Source organism: Hetaerina americana, unplaced genomic scaffold, assembly GCF_022747635.1.
Source record: "Hetaerina americana unplaced genomic scaffold, ioHetAmer1.1.p SCAF_6, whole genome shotgun sequence".
Taxonomy (NCBI): Eukaryota; Metazoa; Arthropoda; class Insecta; order Odonata; family Calopterygidae; genus Hetaerina; species Hetaerina americana.
Genome location: NW_027287205.1, coordinates 62567271 through 62584490, shown reverse-complemented (window position 1 = coordinate 62584490; position 17220 = coordinate 62567271). Strand labels below are relative to the sequence as shown.

At 38.9% G+C, this 17220-nt stretch overlaps 1 protein-coding gene across 1 annotated transcript in view; it reads right to left on the bottom strand.

Moving 5' to 3' along the window:
* The window catches only part of rst (irregular chiasm C-roughest), a 335831-nt gene that overhangs the window by 15484 nt on the left and 303127 nt on the right, over positions 1-17220 (bottom strand). The window contains exon 5 of the mRNA XM_071593602.1: positions 4260-4387. Coding sequence (XP_071449703.1) covers positions 4260-4387 — 128 coding nt within the window. The remainder of the gene's footprint in view (positions 1-4259; positions 4388-17220) is intronic.

Genomic DNA, 17220 nt, shown 5'->3' with positions numbered 1-17220 from the left:
CTTCGCAGTTAAGTTTAATTACTCAAATGAACGAATGAAATTTCAGCAAAATGCGCCCTATTGTTTCAAACCAATTACCTGAGGAGAAGCAACACCTTGGTACCTCCTTCACAAAGCTGGCGTGTAACTATGTAATGATGACAATATTTTCAAATGTAAATTACAAACTCGTACCTCAAATTATGTAATTAGTATCTACTATTTTCACGTGCAATATTTTCGTAATCAGACCGATATTTTATGGTTATTTTGCTTTTCATAAAATGTTTACTTCAATCCGATTTCATGCCACAAAAGAACCTCAATGTTTTCATAAAAAATACAGTATAATACCTTTAACCGGTAATTGTGTTAGCAAAAATGTTTTAAATCACTGAAAAATCAGCGCAATTAGTCTGACTCACATCAGTTTTGTTATAAGCACAACAAAGTATTAGCTTAACTTACAGCTTAGCCCTATGGACCAACAAAGGGAACATTATCGGAGCAACAGGCAATCGAATGCGTAAAGAGAGAGAGAGAGAGGGAGAGAGAGACGCCGCTGGGGAAATACACAATCGTTAAAATATGTACATCCGGTGGAGAGCTCGATTTTCTTGGGCAATTAACGAAGGATAATTATCAAACGTCTTGAGGCACCTTCGGAGAAGAATGCAAAACTGAGAGATAGGGTACAGGCTTTGAAATAAAACCAAAAAATAAAACAAAAACAATTTCCCTTAGCAAAACGAGGCACCATCTCGGCATGATTTTTTTCTTATTTTCTCGCAATTTCTCTGCTTGATTTATTCTGAGTAAAAGGGATAAGATTTTTCGACACGAGCAAAAGGATGGGGAGGCAGGGGCAGGATTGAGGGAACGCCGTGGGAAGGGGGAAAGTTGGCGGGAGGGAGAGGCAAATCCCACCCGCGAACGCCCACCTCCTTCCTCCCCCAGTCTCTCCCACCCTTCTCGGCAGCGAGGACCATTGATCTAATGGAGGGGAGCGTGAGAGAGGCCCTTTACTTAGCCCCCCGCCCCTTACATTCAACCCAGCGTTCCCACCTCCTCTTCCACAGAGGGCCGTGAAGCATTCCGGCCACCCTCTCCCCCCGGATCGTCCCAACCTCCTCCGCCTCCCTCGAGCCCCCTCTCCCATCCGCCAGAGTTATAATTAATCAGGGTGGCTCCTGTAGGGATTTCAACTACCGCCCTCTTTCTCGTCTGCACAAGATTTTAGCGCCTTCTCTCGGGGATTGCGGGCGTCTTTGCCTGATTAGTAGTGACCAACAAAACCTCTCCCACCACTCTTCTGTCTCTCATCCTTTCGTTTTCTCCGACTCCTAACACAGCTGCTCCTCCATTTCCCCAACTAGTTGTTGTTGCGGCGGAAACATGCGCGGAAGACTGAGCGGGGGGGTGTTCTGAATAAGGGAAAGAGCGCAAGAGTAGGTATCCGAAGGCTTTATCATTTCAATGGAGAGTGGAAAGGTAGAAGGTAGAAAGGTAATGTGGAGTCAGTTATATATATCATCTGACTATGACTCGGAGGCAATTCTAGGGAAAGAATGAGACGTCTGCCGCCGGATGTTAATTTTATATTTCCACGTCAATTTTCCGATTAAATAAATTGATTGCTTGGCGCCTTTTTTTGAGAGGATTCCAAATATAAAATGAATAAGACCATTAAAAACTTGTATACTGCAGTGGAAAAAGATTTTAATTCACTGCAACTAAGCTAAGAAGCTGCCACCGTTAATCTTGTTTCAAGTTAGTGAAACGGTATGAGTGAAATCTCAAATCCAGCTGAGGCAAAAGATTACTTGAACTCTACAGTTCCATGGAATTCTGAACGAGCTATAATAATCAACTGTCCTTTCGACGTATGTTTATTTGATCATTACAAATAAGGAGGCTCTACACTACCACAGTATCAGATACCAAGTATTTATTATGATAAAGAGTAAAAATATGATAGTTGACTTAAAAACCAACATTTTATGTCATAAGGTCCTGTTATGGAGTTAACTCCATGAGTTTTCCATTAATAAAATGAACGGTTTCCACCTTCCATTAAATTCAACTCCAAGTGCCCACACAGATGCTATATCCAACTTGATCAAAGTTACCTAAAAAAGAATTATTTGTCAAAGAGATAAACTACGGCCTAAAGAAAAATTGGCCCTCCCAGGTATCGGCGGAACTTGTAATGGGACTTTTTGACAGAAAGTTATCTTTTTCAGATTCTTCACTTAAGACGAATAGAGAATGGGAGAGAAGAAACTAAGGAGAAATAGCATATCCCTCCGAAAACTGAATTTGTGAGGCACTTAACAATAAATCGTTGTGATTAATTTTTGGAAAAGATGGATGGGAGAAAGTTGGAAGAATTAAGCTCTCCCTAACGAGGAAATGAGAGGAACCATACTCAATGCATTACGCCGGGGCAAGAGTTTGCGAGGGCAAGTGAGATGGGGAAGCACTAGGTCTGAGTGTTTTACGGTTAACGGTCTCATATTTCCCTCCTGAAGGGTCGCGGATTCTCAATGAAATAGTGGGTCACCGTTTGTGTTTTAACGGTGGCGGCGCCTCAAGTTTAAATTTTCCCGCACCAACAAGCAGTCGCACGGAGCTGTGAGGCCCCCGCCACTTCTCCTCAGCCAATCTCGTAAACCTCCTCACCTACCTCCACGCCCAATTACCGCATCCCCTGCAGTCTTCCGAATTACGTCCCCCTCCAAATATATCCCCTCCACACCCCCACCCTCTCACCGACGAGCTCTCCCTTGCAATACGACGTAAATCACTTCATTTTTACTCCGACTTTAAGAACTTTAATACACCACTCTTATTATTACGCCCGGCCCTCTTTGGAGATCCCTCCCGAAGCACTCCTGGGCCGTTGCCGATTTCTTAAACCCGTCCCCTTCCTCTCTCTCGGAACCACTCCGCCAAGCCCTTCGAAAACTCGACGAAATTCTGAATAAATGTGTGTAAAAGAGAAATCAACTTCCCGAACCCCCTTGCTATCTCACGGGGAAGTTTTGGGAGGGCGTAATTTATTCCCTTTTATATGATGCAGTTATTTAAAGATCCATATGATTTAGACTTCCTTTGCCTACCCTTCGCTTACCATGCTACTATTTGGTGGTAATTTGCTGCAGATGGAAAAAGGAACATTGGTGATAGGAGAGAAAGCTATCTCACAAAATGGTCTAATTGCCCGTGTGTCGCCTGGGTAAGGAAGAGAGCCCAGTTGTTTCCCAACATTGGTAATAAAGGAGTTTTCTCCAGCAGAGACTTATCAGTCAATAAATTACGTCGGCATCTGTTGTAATAACAGGCCTCGCTTGCACACGAAGTATTCTGGGTGATCAATGATTGCAGAACCATTGTTTGGACAGAAACGCAGGGATTGAGAGATGAGCACCCTCCCGCAAAATGTTCCCATTAGTAACTTTACCGGATGGCCAACTGCCTCTATATTAATCCCTGTTATTTAAAAAAGTATAAATTAATCACTAAAAATCTACGAAGACATTGAATATATATTTTTTAAATTATGTATATGATTCGTGTAACTTCAAACAGGTTCACCCGTGCTTGTCTATAAAATTCAACTAAGGATATGCTATAAAAAGGGAGCAGTAATGTGCGCACTGCCTTCTACTTCATACAAGATTACGTCGGTTAGAGTTCACATGCAATTTTGCTGAATCTTGGGGACATCAAGCACAGTTATTATAGTTACCAAATTCACAGTGCCCTTCCGTGTTACGTGGCATTGTTGCGGGAGACGCATATCCTTGTGATTATGCACTCAGCACAACCTTCTGATTTCGAATTTCCGTGTATTTCCTATGAAAGCTTCCACAGGATCGGTAACGCCGCGAATCGCTAGGATATACAACTTCATCGAATGAGCATGAAAAAATGTCACCTATTAACATTTAGCTACCCGTTCCCTGTTAACCGTAATCACATCAGAACACATTGCATAAAAATAGTAGTTCGTTTAACACCAAGTCGAGATTAAGATATGATTTATTAAATTCAGGGGAATTACGATTCCAACAATTGCAGTTGGACGCACTTGTCTCTTGTGCATTACCTACATCAATTCATAACAATCAATGTGATACGAGATCATGAATCCAGGGATTAGTTTGATTTACAATTCTAGCCATTCCACTTGGTGATTCGCGTTATAACGCTGATTTATCAGTGGCCTTACTGTAATTAAAATTTAAGCATTAAGATATTCTTGACGAGATATTTACCTTTTCCGTCGGCTCATGGATCCAAACAATATCCGCTGGTGGGTTGCCATCTACGTCGCAAGACATTGAAACGGTGGAACCTTCCTCTGCCTCCACACTCTGCGGACGTATGCGAAACCTAGGGCCATCTGGAATGAGAAAATAAGAAATTAGCATCCAAACTGGATTCCAATGCAATATTAAGTTCATCGATAGAGTTACAGTGTGATAAACTACGAAAGTCTCATTATGGAGTGAAAGAGACCAGTGCTTTGATATGGAGAAGATATAATTTTTATAATTATGATAAATATTTACTAATTATTAATGCGGCTTCCAGGGTAATATGCATTGGCGTCGCCGATAAAAGACCGTTGAAAATGGACAAGGAAAGTGTTTCATATCCTTACGCTGGATATCCTATAAATCCTGTTTATTCTTCAATGTATTTCTTCTTCAGTTCTTAAACAATTCACTATTATTATTTAAATTTACTCAACATATATTGGAGCACTTAATTAAATTTTCGTAATAATTTCAGCTAATTAACTGTAAATTTATCTCAAATTATTTTAGATAGTTAATAGTTATGATAGATCTTGATTTACAACATCTATTAGCACAATTAATTATTTTTGGAGGTTATTTGATGTCGATCCCCTAATAAGTGGCAAAACTATTCAGTGACTTTGATATAAGAATCTTCACAGTAAAAAAACGTTTATTGGAATAGTTTTACAGAATTTACCGCAAGTCTAATTTATCATTCATTAATATATAGGAATAAAAATGCCAATACTAAAAGCATAACAAAGATGAAGATTTCTTTGCAACTAAATATTACATGTATTTCATCTATTACATTCAATATTCATATATAGAGGGAGGTTGCGGTTGCGTACGTGTAGAGTACAGATATACCATTACAATGTGGGTATTTGCAAGAAGAATCCATTTATATACTTAAATGCAATTTAAGTATATATTTTGTGCTATAAAACCAAAATTTCATCTACAGCTATAGGTTTTGAAATAGCGCCATTATCAAAAATATGAATTCTTCATAAAAAAACGTTATAGCGTTTCAATTTGGCTCAGTTTCTTCGCTATTAATACATGTTTAAAAAAGCATGTATCATAAAATTTGGTTTATAACGTTGAAATTTATTATAACCCCTCTTAATAAATTTATTATCCAAACAGTAGAGGAACAATATTAACAGGAAGCAGAAAACACGCGCTCTAAACTGCCACTAAAATTACTCAGCAATAAACGGGATCATTTTCGATGTCCTATGAAACCATCAGCGGTAAATAAAGAAAAAGTCACTCCAGAGCAAATTAATTACCGGAGAAGTAATTTATTTTCCGATCTTTCTGACACGATGCATAAAAATACATTGCTCGCCGTTGAAAATTTGAATCTCGAGCAAATAAAAATCCAAATATATCAAAAAGCGATAAAAATTCATAGCTCTAGATTCAAAAAGAATTGATCCGATGGCTTTTACAGCAAACACATCCATACGTGAGATCGCATCAATAACATATAGCTATTATACGGAGCTGTGACATTTGCAGCAGCATCATGAGTTACGCCAACTCATTCATAAATTCACACCGATTTATGAAACCTTTATGTTTCCCCGCCTCGAAAACAAGTTACCATCAATCTTCCACTGTTTAATTTTGAATGCCACGACTCGAATCCACATTATTAATACTGATTTAGGGATTTAAAAAGTGTACACGACCGTCGATGGCTAAGAAATTTACAAAAACGCGCAGGAAGGACTGAGGCAATAAAAAAAAGTACCCACACCCGACAATATATTACAACAATGCTCTCAATAATACCTTCCAGTTACGTACATCGAAAACGCAACGATTCATTCACAAAAGAGGACTGATTTGCGCGCGGAAAAGCACATGAAGGAGCAAGCTGGTGTTCACTACCCCCGATTCTCACATTATTTTCTCTTTCACAAAATCTCTCTCTCACTTCCCTCGCCATTCCACGGGCAAATGCGTTCCCGTATTGCATTCTCTTCCCTTCCTCACCCTGGGCGATACAACAAGGGGAAGGGTATTCCCTTTTAATTCCATCCTACGCCCTTGCAAACCCCTTTGGTGGCGCACGTCCCCCTCTTGTCCCCTCTAGCTCGTCAATTGACGGACCAAAACCTTTTTATCCCATATTTTCCTCCACATGAGTTATTCAAGCGTATTTTTAAGTTCAGCGTGGTCTCTCATCACAGCACTGAGGTCCCCCTAAATAGAAAGCACTGAGATCGACTTCCCCGTTGCCCGCGATGCTCAGTATCATCTCCCCGGGGAATAATTCCCCCACTGCCCCACAAACAAATCCCCCATCCTAACGCAATTTAACTCCTTCAAAAAGCACCGAGTTGAACATTTATTTCCAATCTTCCCGCATCATTTTTGCTACCGAATTCTGTTGTCTGATCCATCCCCGACCAAGCTCTTTTCCCCCAACCCACCTCACACACCCCATCATTCACTCCTCCATCCACCATCCTTCCGAGAATGGGCACGCCCCCACCGCCATCCCCGCCAAGTCCGAAACAAAACTCTTGAAAAGCCCATCCTCCAAAATCCCATCGAATTGTTTCCCATCTGATTCCGTTCCCCACGCTGCCGCCAATTCCGCCCCAGCCGGGCCTGGCAACAAAGCCCCCCGACCTCTTCCCGGCCCCATCTCTCTCCCTCTCTCCGCCCCTAATCATTCCATCTCGCCTTCCCTTTTCCGGTCCAGCGGTCATCCGAACTAGCTTAACGATTTTTTATTTCGTTAACGGAATTCGTTCGTTTATCTCGATACCCTCGCTCTCCACCCTCCATCCTCCGGAGACTCCCAAAAATTTTCCCTTCTTCTGTTTACACTCCGATTTTCAGCAGCCCTCCCCCTCCCATCACCTCTTTCTCTCTCTTTCTCTTCCAAAACGCTCCTGTTTCTTTTTTTTCACCTGCCTCTTTCTTTTTTTCATTGCGATAAGGCCACCTAATTTCGTGGAAAGCCTACCGTCAGGCGACGTACAATGCCTGGTATAGTATGGAAAATCGGTCATGTTCGGTGGAAGAAACATGGGGCAACAAATGAAATTTTAAAACTGGAGGGCCAAATGAATACAGAAATATGCTCGTCTTCTTAACGAGCACTTTATTTGTGAGGGTGAATCCATTCTTCATGGTGGATAATTTTTTTGATTCGTCACGATTGTTGGGAGGGGTTTCAGTCATTTTCAACGTGTTTGTAATCATTTTCAGTTTAGGAATGGCATAGCTCTCAGAGATTGTTTCAACCAATTTTTCTTCCAAGAATTTAGATGAGACCAGATTAGATCATTCATAAATAATGTCCTCTTTCATCACAACTACCGATATATTATACTCATGTCGTTTTCTTAAAATTATTTCAAGTTTGAAACATGTTAAGAGGCAGGGAAATAACAAATGTGTATGAAATGGGGACCAACTGAAACGTCCAAAACATGACTCGATGATTAAACCTCATTCCTGGTGGCCTGTACGTCAATCTCTTAACACATTCATGTCATGTTTCAACCAATCCCGGTGACATCCCGTCGTATACGTCTCTAGTTAGTTGAAGTAAAGTGACACATTGTATTCGTTTCAATACCCGGCTAAAGGTATATTTTGGTAACCTCATTATTTAGACGCCGTAACATTACCTTCCTTCTTTCCATTATTTGCCAGGAGAACAAGCATCAAGCTGCCACGGTGAATAATTTTTTTTGTTTACATCTAAAATTCTATCTAGACAAATTGTGAAGGCGTTTGAGAATTTACACAATTCATTACATGGCTCCTCCGCCTTAACATGAGCCTGAGAATACGCACTGATTTTTAAATCCGACCGATAGCTATTCATTGAATTAGAAATCCGACGCAAAATTGAACATGAGGAAAAGGAATATTTGAATGGTGACTTTTAACGGAACAGTTTTGTAAAAGGGGCTATTTAGTATAGTTTAGAGATCGGAAAGAATCTGCTGCATTTCTGGAGGAGGACTGTATCTATGCGTTTTAAGACCGGCTGCAAAATAAATTTCAACATTTTTTCCCGGAAGAATTCGATTAAAAGCGGCTATTTGAAAATACAATTGAACAAATGGGACGTGCCGGTAAATTGGTTATTTTCTGGCTATTTGGTTTTAGCCAAGGATCTTTTTGTTTCGTACCTAGAAATAAATGGGCGATTATACATTTTACAAAAACCCGCGACAATTACTATGCTAATCGTAACCCATGCGTATTCTTGCATCGGAACATCCCCAGTGTAATTGGAAAGTATTTTGTCATGGCAATTCACAGTTACCCAGAGCATTTAATGACCACAGTCCTCCAGCATTTTATACTATACAAGCTCTGTTTTTGAAATTATCTCCCAGAATTAGCTGCGAACCAGCTTCCAAAGCTTTGCATATCCACAAGGGAAGTAAATAGCGACTAGCTAACCATTTGTTTCAGAAAAGGCACTGCGAGGACGAACTATATGCACAAATAAGAAAATTTCAGTGCATCATGTAACTAGCAAACACACCTTGAATGGCGACGAATAGTTTTGGGGAATAGAACGTGGAATTAAAATACAAGTTGCTTGAATAAACTACAATACTGGCAGTTAAAACAGACGCAAATGCGAATTCAATGACAGCTCAAGTATTTTGTAACAACACATTCTTTTCATTTGGCGTGATATAACCATCCAAAATTTATCAAATAAGCAATAGAAACAAGTCCGTGTCAAGATTCTTCATGGAAAATGACATCCTTATTTGTATTCCTCCTTTGCTAGACACAATGTTTATCTCGTGCCCCTGGATAAGCGATATATTAAATCCGATTTTATCCGCTCTTGTTCATATCCATTGTCACTATCCATTATGTTCATATTCATAATGTTCAACTGAGAGCAATTTTGATGAGTTCACTGTTACAGCGACGATATTTTCAGGAGGCTACAGAAATGCCATTTCTTCTAAGATCGCTTTTGGTAATTTTACGGTAGTAAGGCTTTGTGATGGTTTACTCTATTGGAGGTAATCATCTTTTCGAAGCTTCCGTCAATGTAGGTGAACCACCATTCTTCATTTATTTTATTGATGATTTCATTGTCAGTGGAAATTTATTGCAACGATGAAGTATTACTCTGTCACATACATACTTATGGATGAATACAATCTGTAGCTTCAAATTCAGAGTCAATATTTTCCGCTGTTTCATGAGGAATTTGCTAAGGGCTCAAATGTTGTCACCTTTCTTGTGACGTAATGAGTCAAGTGTCTCGGTGATTTCTATAGTACTTTACTGTAACCTCCTTTGCTTAAGTTCATGTTTACTCTATTTTCAAAGCAAAAATAATATAAAATCTATATAATAGATGGTGGAATAATGAAAAAATCTGTTTTACCTTCATTTAAATACTTTTACATGACTGCTTCCTTCAAAGATACTGTTTTATTGTTCATATAAAAATACGAAAGTGAATGTAAGCATTCTCCTAGGCGTGAAGCTGAAACAAAACAGGTAAAAAAGACTAAAATTTGATTTTAACATTTTGATATTATATAACAGATTTGGTAGTATCCTCCGCCAGTAGGTTTATAAATGACTAATAAAGAGGGAAGGATTATAGATTCTCTCATGCAAAACTTCATCTTTCATTCCTTCGTGTATATATATATATATATATATATATATATATATATATATATATATATATATATATATATATATATATATTTCATCATGCATATGTAAAACCAAATGAATATCACCATGCAGTCATAAATGATTAAGCTGTTTTTTGACAATTTTATAAAATTTCCTCAAAGCCGCTCAGCGGAAGTTGGTGAACAGAAAATTCCAAAACTAATTTGATAGTACAATTTTCGTGCAACGCAATTGAAAAGTATCGCCTTACAGAGGTGATTCGGATCTTCTCCACGGATCAGATAAAAGAAATATTTTGAGGAGCGATTTTTTAAATTAATACCCGTTTTTTTAATTTACGGATAAAACATCGGTACACATTAGTGGTGCATATGAATGAAAAAAATGAATTCGAGCCTTGCATACCTCGATAGAGGGAAGCTTTCCTCAGTTTAACATTATTACATTAAGGTGAAGACTTTATGTATGCTTCTATCACTTAATGAAATATTAATTTCCTCCATGAAGATTAGAAATCTATGGCTTATTTCGACCATACAGTCAACTGTCATTTTACTCGGAAACGGTTCAGCCATGACTCTTAATTGGAGGTGCATCGTTTACTTCAAAAGCTGAAAGTTGAGGAAGGATGATATAAAAAATTCAAAGAAAAGGCGGTACGAAGGAGCAGATGAGAGAGATGCCGTTGCACGGCAACAAAACTCTACCAAGCAACCACGGCAAAGAGCAGGCAAGAAAAGAAGAAGTAAAAACAAAGCAACGCCGTAAGCAACGAGAGCACGAGGAACGAAACAAACAATTCAATGATTTACGGGGTCCAAATTGAGAGGGAGGAGTGAAAGTTAGACTGGATTTCATTCTCCTCTTTGTAAGGATCTACTAAGGTTTTCATTTTTCTTCCCACTTAAATGAAATGGAAAGCGAAAAGAGAGAAAGGGAAAACATGAGGGCGAGGAGGTATTAACGGAAACAAAGAGAAACAGGAAACGGTTTGGTGCTAAATACGGGTAGGAAGAAAGAGAAAATAACTGTTTCGTACTTTCGGTCCACAGAATAATATCTTTGAAACAGATAGTCATTAAATATTAACGAAAATTAGAAGAGAAAAACGCGCAAGTTGGTACTCACGAAACCACCACATAACCAAAGTCAAGAACTTTAGTCTAGGACTAGTCATTTTAAGAAATTCTTACAATATATCACAGATGCTTTATCGTATGGCTGTTTGTAAACATTTTCCATGATAAAGGAATCTCTTAAAAATGCAAAATTGAGTCGCGCAAAATGAATAAAAGAGAATTAGACTGTGGAGACGATGACACTTTGAAAAAGAATCCATTGAGTTATCCAGTCATTTGAGAATTCTTTTCACGAAAAGCCGTGGGCAGAAGGTTATCATGCAGAACAGGTACAAGAGTCCAAATATAGATTAAAGTAGATTTAAATAAATTATTTTTAGGGAGTTTTATGAGAACGAAAATACCACATAGTTGCAAACCGTGTGAGGAAAATTATTTTCCTTGCCGAAATTTACTTATGGTGCGTTACTTTATTTCTTTCTGACTTTTCTCCTGATACGGGGAGTGTAAAGAGCGCCTTCATGTTTGTCTACGAAAGGATAGGATCAAGAAAGCGGATTACGTATCGATGCGGTTATCAAAACGAAACGCCATGCAACGTATGCAAAATCGGCGGGAACGTAGACATATAAGCCACAAACACGATTCAGGGCTTGAGGGAAATAACATGAAGATAAAGCCATGAAGGGGAAGCATACAGAGGAACACCGGGAGCCTAAACTGCCCATTTCCTGATGGAGATCCATGACGTGGGACACGGAAGCGAATGTCGCCGTTGGCACGGGAAGGATACGCGAATATAAACGTCGGCTCATCCACAAGAAGGGTATTGGGCCGAAGTGCGAACTTCCTACTTTCGCGGGAGCGCAATGCAGACTAAACAGAAGGGGAATCCTGGTCGCGAACCGAGGAATGGGAACGTCTGTGGAGTTTCTCCGAGACTGGATTCTTACGGAACCATCGCATTCCTTACTCGCCAGCCTCCCCCCCCCATTAACCCTTTCCAGCTGTACTCGCTCCTTATTTCCCTCCCCTTTCGTGCGAACAGCATTCCAGCGAAACCCACACCGCCTGCCCGAACCATTCCATTTCAAGGATGACGCCGAAGGCGGGGATAAAATAAAAAAGGGACGGTGGTGGCGACTTCCTTTTCATGAGCCACTTCGCATCGAGCTTCCCCGCCCCTTCCCCAACACTTCCCCCCACTCCCTGCCTCCTCTCAGTTCGCGTAATCCAGCACCCGCGTCTCGACGGAAGCACCTCGGTCCCTTCGGCCCAATACAACTTCTTATCTCCTCCGCTACATCTTGTGGTGGGTACTGCATGAGCTCCAACCCCTCAGCCCTCACAAAGCCACGTAACCTTCCCGCGAATACATATTTCAAGACGGCGCTCCCATCCTCCTCGACCGTGGAAGCATTCTTCCGTGGATGGAGCCCACTGTCTCCTCTCGACTCAGCGGGGTGATATCCGCCTTCAATCACGACGAACGCGGGAGACTCGGGATTACGAAGATTGACGGTTTCCAGTTCCCCTCACCCTCACAAAATGGCGGAGGAACGGTGGCCCAGTGGCAGTGTGCAAGAAGGGCCGAGATGTCGTGTTAATAAAAGCATGCACTCATTTGCGAGTCAGTAATAACGAGAACACGAAAGAAGAAATTACACTATAAGAAAACTGATATTAAGAATAAATAATAACTGTACATTAATAAATATTTCGAGATATTATTAACCCATGACTACACAATACCCCCTTACCTTTATTATATTTCGTTCCATATATGAGAAACGTATTTATTGGAGTCACGGAAACGTGACCATGATTCTTTGGTCGGAAAGAAACCACCACATTCCGTTCCTATTGAGTTGAAATGTAATGCGAAGCCATTGAGTCAGGTTTATGCAGCGGGATAATTCTCCAAATGAGTTACTTGGGTTGCTTGATTGGGACTTTGAAAAGACAAGTTAAACTTTAAAAAAAGCATAAACCATTGGGAAAAGAGAAATTTCATCAGTAACTTAAATTTTTAAATTATTTGTTGGATAGACAAAATATTCTAAAAAACCATAACTATTATGATGCTCGCTCTATTTTTGTATTTAAAGTGAATGCCAAAATTGCCACCTCAGAAAAACTCTAGCGCCAGGCATCGAGGCACTGTCAAAAGGAAAACATTTTCTACCTGCAAAAAAACTTAATGCGACCTTCTATAAAAATGCTATACTCAATCGATGTGCAGCCCTTACGAAATTTATTGCGTTGGTAACACGTCTCTGGGACATGAAAAAATGAACATTTTCCAATATTTTCACTGCAGCATCAACTAAAATTTTTATAAAAGTGTGGATGTCGTGAAAATCACTCTTAATGCTCGCAGTTATTAATTGCTCCGGTTGAGCCCAATTCAATGATTTATTGCACGCCAGTACAAATCCTATTTCCAAACAAAATGAAACATCGCGCCCCCAATTACAGTTATAAAAACCTTTCATAAGCATGAACCAATATGGATCAGATTTTAAGAGTTAAAAAGTTTTCTAGACGCAAATTATTTAATAATTGATTTTTTTTTCTTTTTTTCGAAATATTTTTATAAAACGTACAAGGGCGAGCTATCGACTATTTTTACACACTTTTAATGAGTGGCAATACATGTTGATTGTAAAATGTTTTTGAGTAATTTTTGTCACTCAGAAAGTTAGAATGAATAATAATATTGGCGCACGTCTAAAAAGACAAATCAGAAGTTGTTAGGTATGATTGGAGGAAACAAAGTTAAATGAATAAATACGTAAAACACTGAAAAATGGGCATAATTTCTAACGAGAGATGGTGACCCCGAAATTCTGAGGCCCAGATAAAATTTATTTGCTTGGAAATCTGATAATTTGGGAAAAGAGGAATGAGTGCTTTAGACGACATGAAGGGATATAAATTACAATAAGAAAAGTGTATTGAGTAAATTCTGAATACTACCACGCGTTTAATTTTTCATGGAACGCTCAAAATCGACTTACACGCCGCATGCTAAATTTTATTAAAGTAAATAATTACAGTTATCGCCCGACAATTGTAATATTTAAGTAACCACCCTTTGTATTACAAACCTAAATATATAAGTCATGTATGAAACTATACCAAAATAAGAAATCATTATGCAAGACAACTGAAGAAAAAATTAAAAATTAGTGTAAAATATGATTAACATTAAAATTAAACCACAAAATAAATAAAATTAAGCCACCAATAAACCATTAAAAATTTAACAAATTTAATTCATAAATATTAAATTGAAATTAATTAAATAAAGTTTTAATATTCTTGAGTAAAATTTAAGTGTTGAATTCAATTTCAACGTAATTATAATATAAAAAGTACAATACAAAAAACACAATAGAAAATGTTTTCTCAAGGGTTTACGCGATACACATTTTCTGAACTCGAGTAACGCATACCTACTTTTAGAAAAACTTATGGTGAAAAAACGATGATCTGACTGAAGTTCAACCTTTATGAAATATAGCAATAATGTTTTGTTTAAAATAACAGCAGATACTCGCCAAGATTCGTATTGATATCATTATTTTCGGTAATCTATTGGTTCAGGTAGGTTTTTACATGGTCACAAACTGTAATGCAACGTATAATAAAATGCTAAGCTCGCCGAGGACAGAAGAGAATGTGCTGAGGTACGATGAACAGATGACGATAAATATTCCATCAAAAACTTGTCTACAACACAGCTCCGGCAGAAGCTCTTGAGATCTATTTTACTTGCGAAACTTTGATTTTAAAGGCTAAGAAAAACACCATTACACAGCGCATGATGACCGATTCGGGCTTATTCTTCATTTCGCAAGTGACATAGTAGCTATTAATAATTCTTCTCAAGCTCCCAAAGGTAATAGTTTTGGTGCGCAAGGCGAAGGAAACGTAGTCCCTAATGAAATAACGTCATTTTCATCATATGTAACGGGGAATTATGGCAAATTTAGTGTGAAATTGATACGTGGGCCGCATAGAAGAGAATAGGGGGAGTAGGGTGAGAGAAAAATAAGGTGTCACACGTTAACTAAGTCCATATCTACTCCGCCTGCCGCCACCACACCTGACCGCAAATTCTCATTTTCTACACGATATGAGCGTTAGCGGAGTTTATTGACTGGCGAAGAAGGGGGAGTGCGAGGAAATGGTATGGTGGCCACGTGGGACGAGGGTGGGAGGGGCGGGGAGAGGCGAATGGTGAGAACGGCACGGGTTGAAAGGCGAGTAAAAGTGGAGGGCGAGTGAGAGGCCAAACTGCAGGTGAAACGGGATTGGTTGAGGGTTATGGACCGTAGAAATGCGTTGTGGAATTAGTTGAGAGGGGGGGGAGGTAGTGGGGAGGGGAAAACCTTCCGAGAAACTGAATAACGATTATGGTCACGCATTATAGGATTACGGAGTTTCAAAGCCCCTCAAAAACCCCTCTCCATGTTCGTTTCGAGAACGATGATAATTCCGAAATTTTGTTCCTGCGCGGAAATTGTTTGTATAAAAAAACACCGCGCACGAAAGTGGCTAAGGCAATCCTTGATGACAGTGTGCGGGCTCAAGCAAAATAAACGCGGAGTGAGATGGCGAATGATAAAAGCATGGCTGTTATTTCTGTTTTTTTTTGATTATGTTGTCGAGGGGGCATCCTGTGAAAGAATGACAGCGGCGAAACAGGGTAATTGAGCCAATTCGAATGCGAAAACGCTATCTACACTGCTGAGGAAACTGGTATCATCATTTGGACTGGTCTAATTTTCCCTATGTCATGAAAAAATAATCGAAAATATTCCAACGCGACTCATAAAATGTACTCTGCACAAGGACCCAAAATGAATGCATAAATCCGTTCGCGAACAGAACATCAAAGGCTGATGAATATGTAGAGGCAAAGTATGTCGAAATTTTCTAAAAACTTGCCAAATTTACCGCACCTAATTATTAATGAGATTAAAAGATTCACGTACGCATCACCCAAAACATGATGGAGATCACGAATTGATACCCAAATAAATATAAACAAGAGCCAAATGTAATTAGTTTTAATGCAACATAATAGTTGACCTCAAACAAATAAGTTGCATTCTCTCAGGGGAAAATATTTCAGTCCTCCGTCTGGAATACAGGTGTACTGCATAATGATAAAAATACCTGCGTAATCATAATAATGCCTGTATAATGTCAATTTAGCAGACCCACAGAAAATCATTAATGAAACAACCTATACAAAATACACTTCCATAAGCCACATTTTATTATAAGAACATTTTCTTTTCCAATCAACACGCTAAATAGGATAAATTATGTTTAGATTCATTTCATTGATCAATCTTGCGGATCAACAAAAACTTTGCTGTCGTCGTTTAAATACGAGATTAGCAAAAATATTGTTGACCGTTACAAGTTTTAACGTAAAAGATCGATTGATGGATAAGATTAATTGGAATTTCCAAAGGAAAATGAAAAGAAGATATAAATGTCTACTCATAATCTCAAAGAGTTGTTGGGTACGTTTTCATACCCTTTTATTAGTATTTCCCTACGAGCTTAATTTGATAAAAATGAGTCATTTATCGTGGAATATATACTCAAAAAGCTGCATAATGTATCAAGTGTACAAAAAGTCTACATCAGTCGGATTCCTAAGCTAATAAAAATGCGCAACATATATGTATGTAAGTGGAGGATAAAATTAAATGACCTCTCTTACAGAATTATCTGCAATATTTTAATTTATTTAAATCTTCCAGACAAACTCATCCGTAGAAAGAGAGCAATGCCAATAGTTACTATATTGCATCGAAAATTTACGCTAACTGAAAATTTCCAGCAAAATACAAGCATATGAGATAAAAACATCACACGTTTGAAGGATAGTATTTCGCAATTTACTGTACACATTTCATTGAAATGTATACATGAGAAAACCACACAAATCATGGAACAAATGTAGCACAAACTGAAATATTTTAGCTAAATCAAGGTGCTAGCTCGATAAGCGCACCCATCTCGCATCGGTTAAATTTTGTTCATCCTGAAATGAGCCTTCCCGGGGAAATTCAAAAAAATTCTATTTGATTCCATTGCCCGAACTAATTTGGAGCATGGCTGGTAAAGCTATACCTAGTCTGCCTACGGTAATGTTGAGG